The sequence below is a fragment of the Dermacentor andersoni genome, chromosome 8 (assembly GCF_023375885.2).
Source record: "Dermacentor andersoni chromosome 8, qqDerAnde1_hic_scaffold, whole genome shotgun sequence".
Taxonomy (NCBI): Eukaryota; Metazoa; Arthropoda; class Arachnida; order Ixodida; family Ixodidae; genus Dermacentor; species Dermacentor andersoni.
In genome coordinates, this window is record NC_092821.1 from 145693830 (window position 1) to 145713232 (window position 19403).

General features: G+C 48.9%; 2 protein-coding genes across 2 annotated transcripts; both read left to right on the forward strand.

Moving 5' to 3' along the window:
- Nucleotides 1-9599: 9599 nt before the first annotated feature.
- Nucleotides 9600-12730, forward strand: LOC129384207 (uncharacterized). The gene is made up of 2 exons (XM_055069427.2): nucleotides 9600-11120; nucleotides 12355-12730. Exons 1-2 carry the CDS (start codon nucleotides 9723-9725, stop codon nucleotides 12658-12660), a joined length of 1704 nt encoding a protein of 567 aa, XP_054925402.2. The 5' UTR covers nucleotides 9600-9722; the 3' UTR covers nucleotides 12661-12730.
- Nucleotides 12731-15766: 3036 nt separating this feature from the next.
- LOC129384208 (uncharacterized) lies at nucleotides 15767-18626 on the forward strand. Its single transcript, XM_055069428.2, has 2 exons — nucleotides 15767-16910; nucleotides 18110-18626. The coding sequence occupies exons 1-2, from the start codon at nucleotides 15831-15833 to the stop codon at nucleotides 18416-18418; spliced, it is 1389 nt and encodes a 462-aa protein (XP_054925403.2). The 5' UTR covers nucleotides 15767-15830; the 3' UTR covers nucleotides 18419-18626.
- Nucleotides 18627-19403: the final 777 nt, after the last annotated feature.

The window sequence follows — 19403 nt, forward strand, 5'->3', positions numbered from 1 at the left end:
TGAATACCACATAGAACATCTTTAATGGGTATAGTTGGTACAACGTGCCTTGATATTAGAAGTTGTGCTGTTTTATTCACACACACATGCACATAAATGCAAGGTACACATACATTTGTGTTCACATGTTACTGTGTGCATCAAATGAACAGCACCACTTATACTACAAGCCATAAAGATAAATAATTTTTTTGTACCAGTCTAATTCCTATTAGCTACGCAGTGATTTTTTTTCTCACATGCAGCAACTCAACTCCGTGCATAAGTTAAGCCATGGCTGTCATGCCCAGAAAATCATAAAATAAAGAAGTGACCATGTGTACGGGCCTAAAATTGATGGTTTGGCAATATCTTGTCTGGCTGGGTAGTTAATTTCTGTCAAAAAAAAGAACAATTCAGCATACTGACAAAGCAGTGTGGCTAACATAATATAGGGAACAGACACTCTGCCTGCAGAGTCGCTTGAAAATTTTGCCAGCAGTTCGTGCTCATTGGCTGGCTTCGGTCACATAACTGAAATTCTTACATAACTGAAAATTCGTGTTCAGGATAAACTCATAGCAGCCAATAGGCACGTTTTATATTGTGATAGCAGCTGACTTCTCATGGACAATGCACTGTGGCCATGAACATGCTAAAGAATGACAAGAGGCGAGGTCCCCCTTTCTATAGTGTGGCAGCGCAGCTGAAAACGGTTCAGTTAATGAGTGGAACCGTGGCCTATTCAAAATAAAGATCAGTCAGATAGCCACTTATAGCGTCCAACATCCAACACCCACGAATGATAGGTAGCAGTAAATTTACTCGCAGATGAAAGTGCACTGGAAAAACATTTAATGGACATACTTTACAGGCCCAAGTCAGTTTAATGCACATTATTTGCTAATGACTGTTGGCAGAATGAACACGAGGAAAGAAAATAAAGCACTTATCAGGCATATAATGCTGGTACTTGTGCTTTTGTTCGCTTTAAACTGAAGGCTCGTGCCAAAACAGGCGACACGAACCAGATAATCAAATAGGGTGGATAAACAAAGTAACCACAAACTTTCGCTTACCCAATTCTGCCTGCATTAGTAACGTGGCCATGGCTGGCTAGTGAGGAAGAACTCTGGGCAAAATTTATTTCACGCAGTTCTGCTGGCTGCTAGCAGAATATTATATAACACCATACCTGTGACACTTACTTGTTACTACTCGTCCTACGTGTTCATTTTTACATTTATATTGCTTTTTGTCAGCAAGCGTAAAATTTTTAGTTAATAAGAAGGTAGTATCCAGTTCTTACCTATAACATATTCATCTACCATGCCACCGGTGTCTTCATAAACAGACGCTGTGCTTAGTCACTGGTCAAAAACAAGCAGCTCAGATTTTTGGCTATGTAAGCCGCTTGCACCACAAAATATAAAGCAATTTACTTCGTGAAATCTAGAAATTCTTGATCTTCACACTAGTGTCCACATTATGAAAATCAAGGCTGCCAGAAATTTGCATTCATGACATTAGTGCTCTCAGGCGCGTCCACATTTCACGACAGCGCTGACCGTCTTGACGTATGCAATTATTATGATGTTCCCTAATTTCCCCCCACCGATAGAAGCATCTTCAACCATGCAGTAACAACTTTTGAAAGAAAAGATAGATGTACGAAGCAGAAAAGGCCGGTGTGATAGGGCTTATCTGTAAGGGTACTAAATATGAAAACGCGATCGGCAACACATCTGCACAGTTCACTTCTGAGCAAACGCACATCGCGTAGAACGAGCACTTCTACACCCAGCAACGCTGCGACACATCGCGCATACATAATCACGGTTTGTAGCTTGCAAACACACTTCATAACAGCAAGAACACAGGTAGAACGTCGCGGTCACTTCGACGCGTCGCAGCCGGCAAAACGGCTCACACGCAGTATAGGACACACTTCATAACAACAACACAGCTCGAACGTCGCGGTCACCTCGGCGCGTCGCAGCCGCCAAACGGCTCACGCGCAGTATAGCACACGCGGAATGGCAGCGATAACCAGGCGATAAAAATTTATCGCTACTGATCGTATCATTACTTCTGAAAGTTGCGAAGGGCTGGCGTTCACCACTTCGCGGCAACGATCCGCATACACAGAGCAGAAACCAAACGTGTACGCTGGGTGCGTCAATCGGACGCTAGTTATTTTGCCACGCACTGAACATGTGTCCTGCTGCTCACCCTTGCAGCATCAGTCCTAGACACCGATATCGATAGGCAGTCGTCTTGTGCATGAGCTGAACGATCAGCTTGATCCGCACATTCCTTGCGCACGATACCGCAGTGACTTGGCAGTCTCTGATACACTATTTGATGTCCTTTCTTTGTAAGGTGGTGTATGCCCACTGTGATTTCAAATACCGAATGGCCGAGCGAACCGCACCGTAAGGCTGACATTAAACAATGTAGTGGCGTCTTTCAGCCGCAGAAAGTCGACCATTTGAGCGTTGGTTCCTCATTAACAAAGCGTACTGCGACCCTAAGCGCTTCGAGTTGTGCTGCCATCGATGTTATCAAGTGAGATGTTTTGAACTTGATAGTGGTGGCTTCTGCTGGAATGGCGACAGCTGCGGTACAGCTTTTCGGCCGAACCGAGTCGTCAGAGTACATGCGAATGTGATACCGATACGTCTAATTTAATAAAAGTAAGGTAAGCTGTTTAAGAGCCGCTTATGAGATATCTGCTTTTTTTCGTATCGTGGTTTCCGCGCGTAAAACGGCAAAATTCATTTTTACATCGAGTTTTGCGGTACGCTCACGAGAACCACGGTCAGCAAGGCTGTGTAAGTTATATCGCGCGCTAGATAACGCGGAGGAAGAGAATAGTAAGGCAGCAAAACTGCACCACACAGATAGATGCGAAAACGCCCCATCCATGACTATACATTCTTAAAACAGAATTTTCGAACGCCATACTTGTGCGAAAACATTAACTTCCATAACACACGTGTTGACGAAGGGTATGAGCTCTTCAAGTTTTAACCTGTCTCGCTTTCTCTTTGTCTAATCTTGTTGCCCTCAGTTCTTTTTTTTTCTTGTGAATTCCGTACAATAGCCACCATGCTCTAACTAATAATAAATGCTGTGTGTTGACGCATCATCTCATAGGTGTCCCATTGTTGTTAATTTGTCCTTTGTTATGCAACGAAGGAGCGCCCTTAACCAAGACGCACCGCCGGCTGTAGCCCAGCTACCCCCCCCCCCCTCCCCCCGCGCGCGCTAATATAGCGAGGCGTTTTGCATGCACCCGACAGAAGCGGGTCCCGTCGGCTTCTCGGGATGGAAGTGGCCTGCCGAGCTCGTGCAAACGTGGCCCGGTCGGGCTGAGCGAGCGTCGACTGGGGCTGAGTCGGCACGACTGCACGGGGTGTAGGTCGACCGAATTCGACCAGATTCGAACGCGCATATAAACGCTTACTGGTCGAGCTGCCGCCGGCGCTGAGGTGGCGCAGGCTAAACAAGGACAACAGAACGGCATATCTCACGCACACAGAGCTGTGTGTGTCAGATGTGCCTTTCTGTTGTCCCTGATCAGCTTGCGCTACAACTAAATTAGATATACCAAATGTTTTGTTGCATGAAACGACAGGAAGCCAATATATATGTAAGGTAACCAATAGCACCACCCGCAAATGCGCAAATATCTAGAATACTTTTGCCGCCACTGTGGCATTAAGTGCGCACACTTTCCTTTCAGAAGCGAACAAAAAGAAATACAGATTCTGTGCGGTGCATTACTTGTTCAGTATGAACCAACTAATCAGCAACAAAGTACTTTTCACTAGGTTCACTGTAGTTGCGTATCTTTCTTGCGACAAATGCTCAAGGTAACTATATAATTACACTCGCAGACACTGTCACCCTCTAACGGCACAAGAAAAGAAAAAATAAATACTGCTCCCCAGAGCTCACTGTTTCGCTCAGAACAGGCAACCGATTGCAACCATAAGTTCCTGCATTACCACAAAACCGATTTGCTCCCATCAAATTCTTTAGTTTCGTTAGCACAATTTCTGAAAGCTTGATTTCACCTTAAGAAATTTACCGCAGACACGGGCATGGAAGGGTCAGATACGGGCAACTCAAACTGCTTCGGCAAAACGTCCTAGCCTTTACCCCTCGACTGGCGCACTCGCATGTTCCATCGTTCCTGGAGCTGAACAGCACAGCGTAATACGATGGGAAAAAAAGGGACAGACACACATCCTGTTATTCCGTGATATTTCTGCTCAGGTAATGAACTAACAAGCCCAAATGCATGCACTGTAACAAAATTAGCACCCAAAAAGAAAGAATAAGCATGTAAATGTCTATCATTCAGCTTTGCATCGATTTTTTTTTCATGAATGCCAGTTAAATACATTTACGCCCTTATTAAATTTTTGGAGGTCTGAATTATTTAAGAATATAATATTCTGCAGGCATCCTTCCATTCCAGGAAACCATCTCCCGCATCGCCAGCCTGCAGTACCTGTGCCTTCTGTCGGCGGCGCCATTACTGGACAGTATCGCCGAGCTGTGCGTGCGGACGTTCAGCGATCGCCTGAAGCCTCACATAAAGTGTGTACACGTTCACTACCGAAACTCCACCGACGGCATCGAGAAGCGGATCACGTGGATGAAGCAGTGTCGCGTTCCAAGCGGTGGCGTCCTGGTTCGAGACGGTCCCTGCTTCCTCTATTGTTCGACGGCTACGTTCATAGGACTCGCCAAGCCGCTGAATCGTGACTTCACAAAGATCATCTAGATGAAGGCACGGCCAACACGTAATAAAATTTTAGATACGCTTAAACGTACCTACAATGACACAACCTATCCTTTGCGTCTTTTAATCAGTATCATCGAATGTGCATGCCTTATCCCATGTTTATTTTTCTTTCTTCCCCGAGTGTCCGAACTCGCGCAAAATGTGCCCTGCACAACTTTTTGAGCCCTTTAAATAAATCGCGCTACATGTGAGACCATGCTTCAGGATCACATGAGACAAATATTGCTCGCTTTCATGAATCGGGGAACGTACAATGGGGCGTGACGGCCTGCCCAGCTGGCGCTGCGGAAACGCCGGTCAACACTTCACTCCGTGACGCGCTTGTTGGTTACGGGTTGCTTAAAATTCAAAACACGGCCTCCGTGATCGGGCGGCGGTTCTCGGAGGCGATGCACGAAGCCCTGGTGGTGAATGCAGTAGAAAGGGAAGCAAAGTTGTATGCCCAGTGCGAACACGGCGTACGACATGTTGCGCAGGGTACTCGGAAAAGACCAGAGTTGGTCGAGTATGTTTTCATCCATTACTGAGACACGCACGTTCCTTTCAAGGGATGTTCTTCAAAGAACACTTGAACAGAACTTTCAATATAGACCGCAGCTAATTGAATTCTTAGCCGCAGAACCGGAACACTGAAAATTCGGAATGTGCAAGAGACTGTTTGAAACGTATACGTGACGTCACACACGCAGCTTCTCGCCGTGCTGGTCCTCCAACGTGGCCAAAGCTAGGACGACGGCAGTTCAAGGCATCGCATACGAATCGAACGGTCCTTGCTATTCGGTATCGTATTCAGCCTTAGAATTCACTATTCGAAGTTGTCAAACACCATATGTATAAGCGGACCACTGCTGCTCTTGCACTCTGCAGGGAGAAAAACAGATTCAAGCGGACACCCTTCCGAACCGTTCGGGTGCACGAGAACCGCAGTCCTTGGGTAAACGATCCGGTTCCTGGACGAACACATGAAGGAGGTCACAAGCGCAAGAGGACAAGTGCTTGTCCTCGTTCTTCGTTATCCCTTGTCGCGCTTTGCGCTACGCCACACAGTCTCCTACAAATTGGTTGTCTCAATATCAACAAAGCAATTTATTATATGCACAATCTCACCATTACTGGAGAGCTTCAGAAGGATATGCGGTGATGTTGCACTGCCCTCAGCTCCCGTTTATTGAGCACTATATTGTAGTAATTATATCAGCTGATGTGCTATTCCCTTTTTTTAGATTACTGTCATTATCACGATGGTGTAGACGTGATTGCATACTTTGCGTCACACAAGTTTGTCATTAACAATTTCTCAGGTGACGTCACCCATGTTATTACAGTGAGAACACGTATGAAATAACGTAAGCAAGCCTCTCGTTGTCAGACTCCACAAATATTTAACCTACCACTGTCGTTGAAAAGAAAAGTGCACGTCCATTGCATTCTACAAGTGCTAACATTTGGGGCAGAAACTCGGAGGGTAACAAAGGAGCTCGAGAACAAGCTAAGGACCGCGCGAAGAGCGAGGTAACGAAAAATGTTAGGCGAGACATTAAGAGAAAGGAAGAAGGCGGTGTGGATAAGACAGCAAACAGGGATCCCTTCTGATGCGATGTCAAGTCGCGTCGATGTTGCAGAATTCCTTCTTCCGAAAGAGGCTGGTCATTTAACGTCTCCTACTGTAAGCCGGCCTCCGCTAGAGTGTGACAACCAGCTATGACCACTGGATACTTGACAACAGATTCCACAAAACACTGCTTCAATTCATACACAACACAGGCACACATATAATACACATATACGCACCAAGAATTATGCCTTAAGGGCAAGTCTTTATCGCAATAAAAAAAAACTGCTTCAGCATGGCGGAAAGCTATTGCCTCTGCGTACTGTACCACGCGCACTAGCAAAGAACATCACGAATCGTTCCCGCGTCGTTGCAGTCGCCACATGCTGCGGTACCGGACATCCCTATGCGGAACGCACAGACGTTGGTAAACGCGACGCCTAAACATAGCCTACACAAGAGGGTCGCATCTCTTCGAGCAAGTCTTGGTGGAAGCAATATACAGAAAGTCGGATCCAGGGTGCGTTAACGGCTCTGCATTCATGTGGTTCATTGCACTCTGGTGTAGTGTATTGGCGTGCAATTAATCGTAGCATCCTTGCATCATTACTCCTGGACAGCGGGAACGATAGGCGGTCGTCTAGTGCATGAGCTGAACCATCACCTAGATCCGCACATTCCTTGCCCATGATACCACACTGACTTGGTAGCCACTGAATAATTATTTCATGTACTTTCTCAGTCAGCTAGTGTATGGCTTCTATGATTTCAAATACCAATTGGTCGCACCAACCGCGCCGTAAGGCTGACAGTAAACACTATAGTACTGTCTTCCTGCCGCATAAAATCTACCATTTGTGTGTTGGTTCATCATTAAGAAAGTGTACTGCGACCGGAAGCACTTCGGTTTCTGCTGCCGTCGATGTTATCAAGTGAGATGTTTTCAACTTGACATTGGCGGCTTTTGCTGGAATGACGACTGCTGCGGTAAACAACCTATTCGACAGGACCGAGTCGCCAGTGTGTATGCGAATGTAATACGGATACTTCTCATATAATAAAAGTAAGGTAAGCTGTTTGAGAGCCGCTGAAGACATATATACTTTTTCCGGGCGTCAGGTGTTGTCAGGTTGATCTTCGGTTGAATGAGGCGCCAAAGTGGAGTGGAAGGTCTCGCAGCAGGTTTGAAGCAACATGGTATAGCCTCACGATGTGCAGATACCGTTCGGCAGAACGACGCACGCGGTCTCTCCGCATGTAGAGAGGCTAGAATGTGGCAAGCAGTGCGGGCAAGGTACCCCTTACGTGCACTCTTAGTGCTTCAACTGTGATGTGGGTCTTGTTGAGGAGCTACCTGGCGATTGCAATAGTTGCCACCATTGACGCACTTGGAGGAAGACCTAGACACATCCTGAGCGCCTCTGCCTGAAAGATTTGAATAGTACCTAGGCTTGTTTTACATGCGGTAGTCAAAACTGGCAAGATGTACCGCAAGAAGCTGAGAGAAAGTACTCTATATAGTTACAGCGTAGCGCTTGTGGACATTCCCCAGGTCTATCCGGCGAAGAACTTGAGAAGGTTACAGAAGCTTGCCAACCGGACATAGAAAAAAGACATACAAATTTAAGAAACGCTGGCATAGCCGCGGCATTTGGTTGTGAGGCGAGACGCAAAAAAAAAAAAAAAAAAGAACACGCACGTGCACAATGCATTGGGCGATCGTTAAAGAAATCCACGTGGTCAAAATTATTTCGGAGTCTTCCCACTACAGGGTACTTCATGATTGTATCGTGGTTTCGGTGCATAAAACAAATAAATTCATTTTTAAATCGATTTTTCCGCCATACTCACGATAACCCCGGTCAGTAAGGCTGTGTAGTTATATCGCGCGTTAGATAACACGCAGACAGAAGTTAGTAAGGCAGCAAAAGTGCGCCACACAGATAGAAGCTAAAACGCTCCATCCATGACTATAAATTCTTAAAACATAGAAATTTCAAGCGCCGCGCTTTTCCAAAAACATGAACGTCCATCGCACACGTGTTGACGAAGGGAGTGACCTGTTTTAATCTGTCTCGCTATGTTTTTGACTAAATTTGTTGCTCTCAGTTCTTTTTTTTTTCTGGTGACTTCATTACAATAGCCACCATGCTCTAACGAAAGATAATAGTTGTGAGCTCACGCATCGTGTTATTGGTGTCACAGTGTTTTTAATTTGTCCTTCGTTAGGCAACGAAGGAGCGCGCTTAAGCACGATGCAGCGCCGGCTACATCCCCTGTCAAGCGCTAATATAGCGGGGCGTTTTGCATGCACCAAACAGAAGCGGGTCCAGTTGGTTTGTCGAGCTGGAATTGACCTGTCGAGCTGGTGCAAATGCTGGCCGGTCGGCCTGAACGAGCGTCGAGTCGGGCTGAGTTGGCCCGACTGCACGAAGTCGACCCAGCTTGGCCCGTTGGCAGGGCGCATGGAAACGCCGACTGGTCGGGGCTGCAGCCGGTGCTGAGACTTGCGCGGAAGCAGTGTGACGTCGCGACTTGTGCACTGTGCAACGGGTAGGCCATCGTGACAAGGCAAAACAAGCACCTAACCTAATCACAACGACATGACCCATGAAACAGAAGCTGTTGCAGACGGCTGCGAGAACCGGAAGTCCAGTTCGGCAGCGTCGATATGTCGGCACGACCCTGTGTACCATCGTTCTTCACGACTTGTCAGAAGAGAGTTCATGTAAAAATTGCCTGCGGTTTATCTCTGGTTAACCCTAGTTGAATTGCGAAAGCAAGAGCTGCATGGCTACCCTTGTGGTCTTAGCTAGTGGTTAAGCGTTGGTTTAGCTCTATTGTACAGGTTAGATGCTATATCGCTTGAAGCTGGCTCCGGTGTATTGCAGCCACACATGCATACCTACGGTAAAATCTTATCTCGTGTAGGGTATCATATCCACGAATTCATGCATCTGTAACTGCTTGCTGTGAACAAGCAGGCACACAGAAGTGGGTGAAACGAGCGAACAACTTTGTCACTTCTGCTGCCCTTCATCGCAGTTCGCCGCTTTGAACAATGATGTTTGCCGAGTAAAGGTGTAAAACACGTTCGAGCACCTTCCGGATAACGCACGCCGTCGAAATTCTCGCGGAAATATTTCTTATCCACGCATTGCGAGTTACGCCAGCTCCACCGCACCTGCGTGACGTCACGCTGCTCGCCCGTAATGTATCACGTGTGCAACAAACATTTGTCGAAAGTCGTGCCCAACGCTCGGTTAGCGCCATTGCCTTTCCCCGTTGCTTCGGCCGTGCCAGTCAACCTTCTATAATTCGCCGAGCGTGAAGCCCTCCACTAAAGAAACAAGGCACAGGGTCACCGAAATAATGGTGGTCATACGCGCCCACCAAGGGCTGTCTTCTCTGGTTGAGAAGCTAGAAGCTGTGAAATCGGTGGCGACTATCCGCTCACTGGACTTCACAAATTGCATTCTTCTCGAACCGAACGAATTGCCTCTACATATCGGCAAGTGTACGGGACTCCGTTGCTTGCATTGCGTCGCCTGCCCGCTCAGGCCGAGCGACCTGCTCGGTTTAATGCTACGACGGCTTCCGCATCTAAAGGAAGTTGAGTTCTCCCTCGTGGCTGAGACGGACGTGGACTCGGAAATAAGGGAGGTGCACAACACCGCGTCGCAAGTACCAGGCGCCCTTGCTCGCAATCTCCGCCGCATGTACGCCGAAGTGAGCGGCGACCTGAACTTCAAGCTTCTCTCGGCGCTCCTCAGCTACTGCCCTAAGCTGGACGAGCTGCGTGTTCATCTCGTGCGCGGAAACTGCTTGAACGCGCTCCTGGAATGTAACGCCATCCTCGGACAGGGCGTCAATTTGGAAACATTCACGTTCTCTTCCGAGGTGCCAGCCTCCAATCAACGCCTGCCGCCCACAGCGTTGGACTTCACGAGCTGCGCGGCCGTCTGCGCCAACGTCAGCTACCAGAGGTCGAGCAACATGTGGAACTGTGTTCTACTCCGAGATCTCGCTGTCGGGTACACAAATCCCATTCATTTGCCGCAACAACTGGTCCTGGTTGCCGTCCACCACGCAGAAGGCTTCACGCCTGAATGGTTTAGCCTGGCCGGCTTTGGACACTTCTGGAAGAACGTGCGACAACTCTGCCTTCTGCTATTTCCGGCACAGCCTTCCGATGGTGTTTACGCGACGGCAGGGGCCGTGTATCGCGACAGTCTTCGCGACTTCATCTCCGTCAAGCTCCAGCAGGTCGTCGAGCTTAACATAAGCGCGTTCCACTTCGGCCCCGACCTCGACTTGACGGCACTACTCCAGGACGGCTCATTAAAGCATCTACAATCCCTCTCGGCGACTCCTTGCGGGCTTCGCCGCCCGTCAGCTCTGCGCTATATAGCACAGAACTGCCCCAACTTCAAAGAACTGGACGTCCGCATCAGAAGGCAGGGTAGCTTCGTTTGGTGCGCCATCTGCGAAGTTGAGTTCTACAACAATCCCAAAGACATGCCGGGAATGCAAGACGGCGGCCCCATGTTTCACAATGCGCTTGCCAGGCTTACTCTCAGTGACGTGCATGGCCCTATGTCCCTTTGGTTCATCGAGACCTGTCCAGCGGTTTCCGTGCGGCTCTCAGACTGCCCTAGTCCCTCGCTCACAGACTACCCGTATTTGGGTCGGCTGCTCGCCAGAAACAGCTCGCTGAGTTGTCTGGTGCTTCGGCACGATGCCCTGCCCATCGACGAGGCGTGTTTGATGGTGAGTTAGGTTTGATCTACGTGCTTTCAGTGCCACGAGCATATTTACGGATGGTTTCCTACTCTAAACGTGTCGATCGGGCTGGAACAAAAATTTCCTCGTTTATACATATGCTCAGTGAGTTACGTACTGAGCAAAATATGTGAAAAATGGTGGAGGGAGAGGTAGGACAGACCGCAGACTACGAATTGTCGATGAGGATAGCTATAGGGGCTTGTTGCTTTGGCATATATTCTTTTGTTGTAGCGCAGGCTAAACAAGGACAACAGAAAGGCACATCTCACGCACAAAGAGCTGTGTGCGTCAGATGTGCCTTTCTGTTGTCCCTGATCAGCTTCCGCTACAACTAAATTAGATATACCAAATGTTTTGTTGCATGAAACGACAGGAAGCCAATATATATGTAAGGTAACCACTAGCCCCACCCGCAAATGCGCAGATATCTAGAATACTTCTGCCGCCACTGTGGCATTAAGTGCGCACACTTTCCTTTCAGAAGCGAACAAAAAGAAATACAGATTCTGCGCGATGCATTACTTGTTGCGTATGAACCAACTAATCAGCAACAAAGTACTTTTGCATTAGGTTCACTCCAGTTGCGTATCTTTCTTGAAGCAAATGCTCACGGTAACTATATAATTACACTCGCAGACACTGTCGCCCTCTAACGGCAGGAGAAACGAAAAAATTTTCATTCCTAGAGCCTGCTGTTTCGCTCAGAACAGGCCACCAATCACAACCATAAGCTCGTGCAGTAACACAAAACCGATTTGCTCCCATAAAATTCTTTAGTTTGTTTAGCACAGTTTCTGAAAGCTTAATTTCACTTGGTAAAATTTACCGCAGACACGAGCATCGAAGGGTTACATACGGGCAACTGAAATTGCTTCAGCAAAACGTCCTAGCCTCTACCCCTCCCCTGGCGCACTCGCATGTTCCATCGTTCCTGGAGCTGAACAGCGCAGCGTAATACGATGGGAAAAAAAGGGACAGACACACATCCTGTTATTCCGTGATATTTCTGCTCAGATAATGAACTAACAAGCCCAAATGCATGCACTGTAATATAATTAGCACCAAAAAGAAAGGATAAAGCATGTAAATGTCTATCATTCAGCCTTGCATCGATTTTTTTTTAATGAGTGCCAGTTAAATACATTTACGCCCTTATTAAATTTTTGGAGGTCTGAATTATTTAAGAATATAATATTCTGCGGGCATCCTTTCATTCCAGGAAACCACCTCCCGCATCGCCAGCCTGCAGTACCTGTGCCTTCTGTCGGCGGCGAGGATACTGGACAATGACGCCGAGGTATGCGTGCGGACGTTCAGCGACAGCCTGAAGCCTCACATAAAGTGTGTACACGTTCACTACCAAAACTCTACGGACGGCATCGAGAAGCGCATCACGTGGATGAAGCAGTTTCGCGCTCCAAGCGGTGGCGTCCTGGTTCGAGACGGTCCCTGCTTCTATTGTTCGACGGCTACGTTCATAGGACTCGCCAAGCCACTGTATCGTGACTTCACACAGATGATGTAAATGAAGGCACGACCGACCCGTAATAAAATTTCTTAGGTACGCTTAAAAGTACGTACAATGATACAGCTTATCCTTTGCTTCTTTTTATTCGTATCATCGGATGTGCATGCCTTATCCCTAGTTTATTTTTCTTTCTTCCCTGAGTGTCTCAATTCGCGCAAAATGTGCCCTGCAAAACGTTTCGAGCCCTTTAATTAAATCGCGCTACATGCGAGACCATGCTTCAGGAGCGCATGCGACAAATATTGCTCGCTTTCATGAATAGGGGAACGTACAATGGGCGTGGCAGAATGACCAGGTGGCGCTGCGGAAACGCCGGTCAACACATCACTCCGTGACACGCTTGTCGGTTACGGGTTGTCTAAAAATTAAAAACACAGCCTCCGTGATCGGGCGGCGGTTCTCGGAGGCCATGCGTGAAGCACTGACGGTGAATGCAGTAGACAGGGAAGCAAAGTTGTATGCCCAGTGCGAGCATGGCGCACGAGAGCTATCGTTTACCAAGCTATCGTTCTTAGACCACCGTCTACAAGTGGAAGGGGTGGAAGTTGTTGCGCGGTGTGCTGTTTTCTGAATGAGGTTTGCAACCGGAGGCGTAATATGTTTCGCTCAGCCCAAGTCATGAGAACCAGCGACGGCTGGTGAACCGGTCTGGGCTACCGGGAGTCGCCTCAAGAAACGTCGTTGACTCCCGTCAGCGCAGCTACCCGTGGATGATCGTGCAATTTCATCAAAGAAATAAATAGGAAAGAACGACCTTCGGCTGAACTTCCGCTTCACAACGCGGTTCCTCCCCGAACGTTCCACTTAGCTACCCCGATTTGCGACGCCCCGTGAATAGGTTCAGCAGGCGCAAATACACTTGGTTGAATCGAATAGACATGTCGAAATTACGCATGATGCTGCCGAACCGCCCCGTTCAAAGGCGTTGTTTCCTTTTCGACGAGTTGGCTCGGGTTCTCTATGTCGACAGAATAAAAACGCCGAGGGCAGAGCCATGACGTAGGCGTGTACTTAGGGGACAAGAAAAAGCCATAGAAATTTAAGAAATGTCCGCACAGCAAAGAGCACTGCTATGCGAGCTCCCAAGCTCGAGGGTGCGGGATAGCATGCTGCTGCCATGGCCGCGGCATTTGGATGGGAAGCAAGACGCAAGAAAACGCAGGTGTACCACGAATTGGCGCACTTTAAAGACAGCCAGGTGGTCAAAATTATTCTGGAGTCTTCCCTGTCATGAGCATGATCGCATCGGGGCTTCGGCGCGTAACACAGTGAAATTTATTTTTAAATCGAGTTTCGCGGCAGGCACATGAGAACCACGCTCACCAACACTGTGAAGTTATCTCGCGCGTTAGATAACACGCAGAAATAGATTAGTAAGGCATCAAAACTGCACCACACATATAGATGCGTAAACACGTCATCCATGACTATTATTTCTCAAAACATTGATTTTTTTTTAACGACACACTTTTCCGAAAACATGAACATCAATAGCGCACGTGTTGACGAAGTGTGTGAGCTGTTCATGTTTTAACTCTGTGTCGCCTTGCTTTTGTCTAATCTTGCTACTATCAGTTCTTTTCTTGTGACTTCTGTACAATAGCCGCCATGCTCCAACGAAAAACAATGGTCGTGAGTTGTCGCATCGCCTTAGCGGTGTCGCGTTGTTCTCAGCATATCCTTCGTTGAGCAACTACAGAACGCTCAAGCACGATATACCGCCGGCGCTATATCGTTCTTGAGCGTCACAGCGCTAATGTATCGAGGCGTTTTGCATGAACCTGACAGCATCGGGTCAAGTCGGCTTGTCGGGTTGGAACTGGCCTGTCGAGCTCGTGCAAACGCTGCTCGGTCGGCCTGAACTAGCGTCGAGGCGGCCCGACTGCTCTGGGTGTAGGCCGATCCAGCTCGATCCGTTTGCAGTGCGGATTTAAACGCAGACTGGTCGGGGTCGGGACTGCAGCCGGTGCAGAGACTTGTGCGGAAGCGGTGGGATGTCGCGATTTATGCGCTGTGCGCACAAGAAATCAACCTAACCATACCGACACGACCCATGAAACTGAAGCTGTTGCAGGCGGCTGCGGAAACCGGAAGTCCAGTTCCTGCGCCCTGATGTCTCGGCATTATGATACGTGCCGTCGTTCTTCACAACTTGTCGCAACCGAGTTCATGTAAAATTGCGCGCGGTCACGTCAGCCTCGATCAGCCCGGTTTTATGACTGTCGGGTTAACGTAAGTGCAGCCCGTATGTAACCTATAAGTGTACCCTGCAAGTGTACCCTGCAAGTGTAACCTGTAAGAGTAACCTGTAAGCTATAGCCTCAAACTTATAACGTTACACGCTATATCGCTTGAAGCTGGCTCCGGAGTACTGCAGCCACACATGCACTGCTTCGATCAAACCTTATCTCGTGTTCTGTATCATATCCGCGAGTTCATCCACCTAACTTGATGCCGTGAACAAACAGGCACACGGAAGAGGGTGAAACGAGCGAACAACTGTCTCACTTCTGCTACTTTTAATCGCTGTTCGCCGCTTTGAACAATAATGTTTGCCGACAAAAGGCGGGAAACACGTGCGCGCACCTTTCGAGTAGCGCACGCCGTCGCTAATCTCGCCGACATATTTCCTTTGCATGCGTTGGGAGTGACGAGAGCGCCACCACAACCGCGTGACAACACGTTGCTCGTTCCTAGTGCATCACGTGTGCAGCAAACATGTGTGAACAGTCGCCCGTAACGCTCGGTTAGCACAGTAGCATTTACCCGTTCGTTTGGCCGCACCACTCGTGCCTCTATAATCAACGAGTATGAACAGCTTCCCTAACGAGACACCTCACTGAAACACCGAAATGACGCTGAGACTGCGCCCCAGCCTAAGTTCGTCTTCAATGGCCGAGCTGATAAAACCTATGAGGTGGAGAGAGCCCATCCGCGAATTGGACCTCACAAACTGCATTCTTCTCGAACCCGAGGTATTGCCTCGGCACATCGGCAGATGTAGGCGACTCCAATCCTTGCGGTGCGTCGCCTGCCCGCTCCGTCCGAGCGACCTGCTCGGTTTAATGCTGGAACAGCTTCCGCAGCTGGCGGAAGTTGAGTTCTCCCTTGTGGCTGATACGGACGTGGAATCGGAAATAAGGCAGTTGCAGCAGCGCGCCTCGGAAATGCCAGCCGCCATGGCTCTCAATCTCCGCCGCATGTACGCCGAAGTGAGTGGACACCTGAACTTCAAGCTCCTCTCGGCTCTCCTGCGCTACTGCCCGAACATCGACGAGTTGCGTATTCATTTCGCGAGCGGAACCTTCTTGAACGCGCTCCTGGAGTGCGACGTTATTTTCCAACAGTGCGCGAGTTTGGAAACATTCACGTTTTCTTCCGAGGTGCCACCCTCCTTTCAACAACTGCCGCCCGAACCGTTGGAGTTCACGAGCTACGCGGCCGTCTGCGCCAACGTTAGCTACCGGAGGTCGAGCAACATGTGGAACTGTGTTCTACTTCGAGATCTCGTTGACCGCTGCGACGATCCCCTCCTTCTGCCGCAACAGCTGGTCCTGGTTGCCGTCCATCACGCAGAAGGCACCACAGAAGAATGGATTCGCCTGGCCAGCCTTGAACACTTCTGGACGAACGTGCGCCAACTCTGTCTTCTGCTATTTCCAGCACAGCCCTCCGAAGGCGTTTACGCGACGGCAGGCACCGCGTACCGCGACAGTCTTCGCGACCTCATATCGACCAAGCTCCGGCAGGTCGTCGAGCTTAACATAAGCGCGTTCCACTTCGGCCCGGACCTCGACTTGACGGCACTGCTCCAGGACGGCTCGCTGGAGCATCTGCAATCCCTCTCGGCGACCCCTTGCGCGCTTCGCCGCCCGTCAGCTCTGCGCCGTCTGGCGCAGAACTGCCCCGACTTCAAAGAACTAGACGTGCGCTTCGATAGGCGGGGCACCTTAGTCCGGTGCGACGTCTGCGAGGGTGAGTTCCTCCTCGATCACGAAGACATGTTGGAAATGTACGAAGACGCCCCCGTCTTTCACAATGCGCTTGCAAGGCTGACTCTAAGTGACGTGCATGTCCGTGTCTTCCATTGGTTCGTCGAGGCCTGCCCAGCGGTTTCAGTGCGGCTCTCAGACTGTCACTCGCACCCACACTACCCGTCTTTGGGAAAACTGCTCGCCATAAACAGCTCGCTGAGTTGTCTCGTGATTCAGCACGATGCCCTGCTCTTCGGCGAGGCGTGTCTGCTGGTGAGTCGGGTTTGAGCTGCGGGCTTTCAATGCCACGAGCATATTTAAGGATGGTTTCGTACTCTAAACGTGTCGACGGCGCCGGAATTAAAATTGCCTCGTTTCCTCATCTACTCAGCGCATTAGGTAGTGGGCAATATACATGAAAAATGGTGGAGGGAGAGGCGGGACACAGCCTGTACTACCATTTGTTGATGAGTATAGCTGTAGGAGCTTGTTGGTACGGCACATCTATTTTGTTGTAGCGCAAGCTGAACAAGGACAACAGAAAGGCGCATCTGACACACTGATCTGTGTGTCTCAGACGTGCCTTTCTGTTGGTGTTATTCAGCTGGCGTTACAACAAAATAAGATATATGAACTGTTTAATTGCTATAAACGACAGAAAGCGAATATATAGGTAGAGTATACGCTAGCACAATCGAGAAATTCGGGAGCATCTACAATGCTTTTCGGCCACTGTAACACGAAATGTGCACACTTTCGCTTGAGAAGCGACGAGAAAAAAAGATTCTACACGGCGCATTACTTGTTCAGTATGCACCAACTAATCGGCAACAAAGTACTTCTGCATTATGTTTACTGCGGCTGCGTATCTTTATTGCGATAAATTCAAGGTAACTATATATTTCCGCCAGAAGACACGGTTGCTCTAACGGCAGAAGAACCTAAAAAAAAGAAAACTCCTTCCCCGTGCTAACAGTTTCGCTCAGAACAGGCCATCAATCCCTATCATAAGTTTCTGCAATAAAACGCAATCTATTTGCTGCCTTCAAATGCTTTAGGGTGCTTAGCACAATTTCTCAAAGCTTCATTTCTCTTTAACACTTACCGCATAAAAAGACATCGAAGGCTTACATAAGGGCAACTGAAATTGCTTCGTGAGGACGTCCTGTAGGCTCTGCCCTAACTCTGGTGCACTCGCATGTTGTATCGTTCCTTGAGCTCAAATAGCGCAAAATAACACGACAGGAAAACTGGTTCGCTCAGGTCATGAGCTAACGAATGCAAATGCGTGCACGGTAAAATAATGTCCAGCCTTAAAAGATGGATAAAGAATGTGTGCATAACTCATACGCTCACATCATATTTTCGGCGTAAGAGTGCGAGTTACGAACACATTTACGCCCTTAATAAAATTTTGGATGTACGAGTTAGTTCAGATAACTTAATTTCCTGCGGGCACCGTTCCGTTTCAGGAAAACATATCCCGCATCGCCAGCCTGCAGTACCTGTGCCTTCTGTCGGCGGTGACATTACTGGACAATGTCGCCGAGGTGTCCGTGCTGGCGTTCAGTGACAGCCTGAAGCCTCACATAAAGTGTGTACACGTTCACTATCGATCCTCTGATCGCGCCACCGAGAAGCGGATCACGTGGATGAAGCGTGCTGACGCTCCAACCGGTGGCGTCCTGGTTCGAGATGGTCCCTGCATCCTCTGTTGTTCGACGGCGACGTTCATAGGACTCGCGAAGCCGCTAAATGGTGACTTCGAAGAGATCGTGTAGATGAATGCACGGCCGAGACGTAATATAATGTCTTAGATACGCGTAAATGTGTCTAGAATAATGCAGCTTATCATTTACCTTTTTCTTTCGTATCTTCGGATACGTATGCCTTATCCTTTGTTTATTTTTCTTTCTTCACTCAGTGTCTGAACTCGCACTAAAGGGGCCCTGCGACGCTTTTTCTGCCCGTTAAATAAATCGCGCTAGATGCGAGACAGTGTTTTCGCAACGCATGAGCCAAAAATTTCTCGCTTTCACGGAGCAGGCGAACACTCCCTGGTCGCACTTAGTGCACACATTGTCTGGGGATGCGAGGGTAACCCTCCTCCACAATCATGAGTGCCAGCTCCCTCCGAAGAGGGTTGGAACCAGCTGCTGACAAGAGCAGACAAGAAAGCACAACTCGCACTCGTCTCCTGGGCCCAAGACGTCGCCCCCGCCTGGGAGCCGCATTTAGCCTACCTGGCCTAACTTCAAACCCTGCAGTGGCAAATAGAGTTGTTTCTCTTTCCCTCTCTCTCTCTCACGCAGCAGAGAACGTACAATGTGGCGTGACTGCGTGCCCAGGTGGCGCTGCGAAAACGCCTATCGGCATAACAGCCCTCTATCTGAAAAACTAGCGGCAACCACTTCCCTTCTCCTCCTCCGCTCCAAACCCGCGATTGTCGCGCCCTCGTCAGTGGCGACACCATGTTGGTCCTGACGTAGAAGACGGCCGCTAAAGCGCTACCAGAGGAAATCGCGGAAAATTGCATTCGAACCCTGCGGAGCAGTTTTTGAGTTGTGGTTTCGCTTTGTCAGGCGGTAACTGGCTTTAATAATGTCGTGTTGATGTCGCTAAAGAAATAGAGAAAAGGACCGTTATTCAGGGCATAAGCGCCCGCACTTTGAGAGTTCGCGTTGCTGAAACACAACGCATACACACAGTGTGCTCAAACGCGCGCGTAGTTTCCTCAGTTCCACGTTTTGACTGCGTGAAAGAATG

What these genes read in the sequence shown, in the direction of transcription:
- LOC129384207 (XM_055069427.2), top strand. Translation starts at nt 9,723, where the DNA reads ATGGTGGTCATACGCGCCCACCAAGGGCTGTCTTCTCTGGTTGAGAAG. An exon ending in TCGACGAGGCGTGTTTGATG is followed by an intron (nt 11,121 to 12,354) that starts GTGAGTTAGGTT and finishes CTTTCATTCCAG; the next exon opens with GAAACCACCTCCCGCATCGC.
- LOC129384208 (XM_055069428.2), top strand. Translation starts at nt 15,831, where the DNA reads ATGCCAGCCGCCATGGCTCTCAATCTCCGCCGCATGTACGCCGAAGTG. An exon ending in TCGGCGAGGCGTGTCTGCTG is followed by an intron (nt 16,911 to 18,109) that starts GTGAGTCGGGTT and finishes GTTCCGTTTCAG; the next exon opens with GAAAACATATCCCGCATCGC.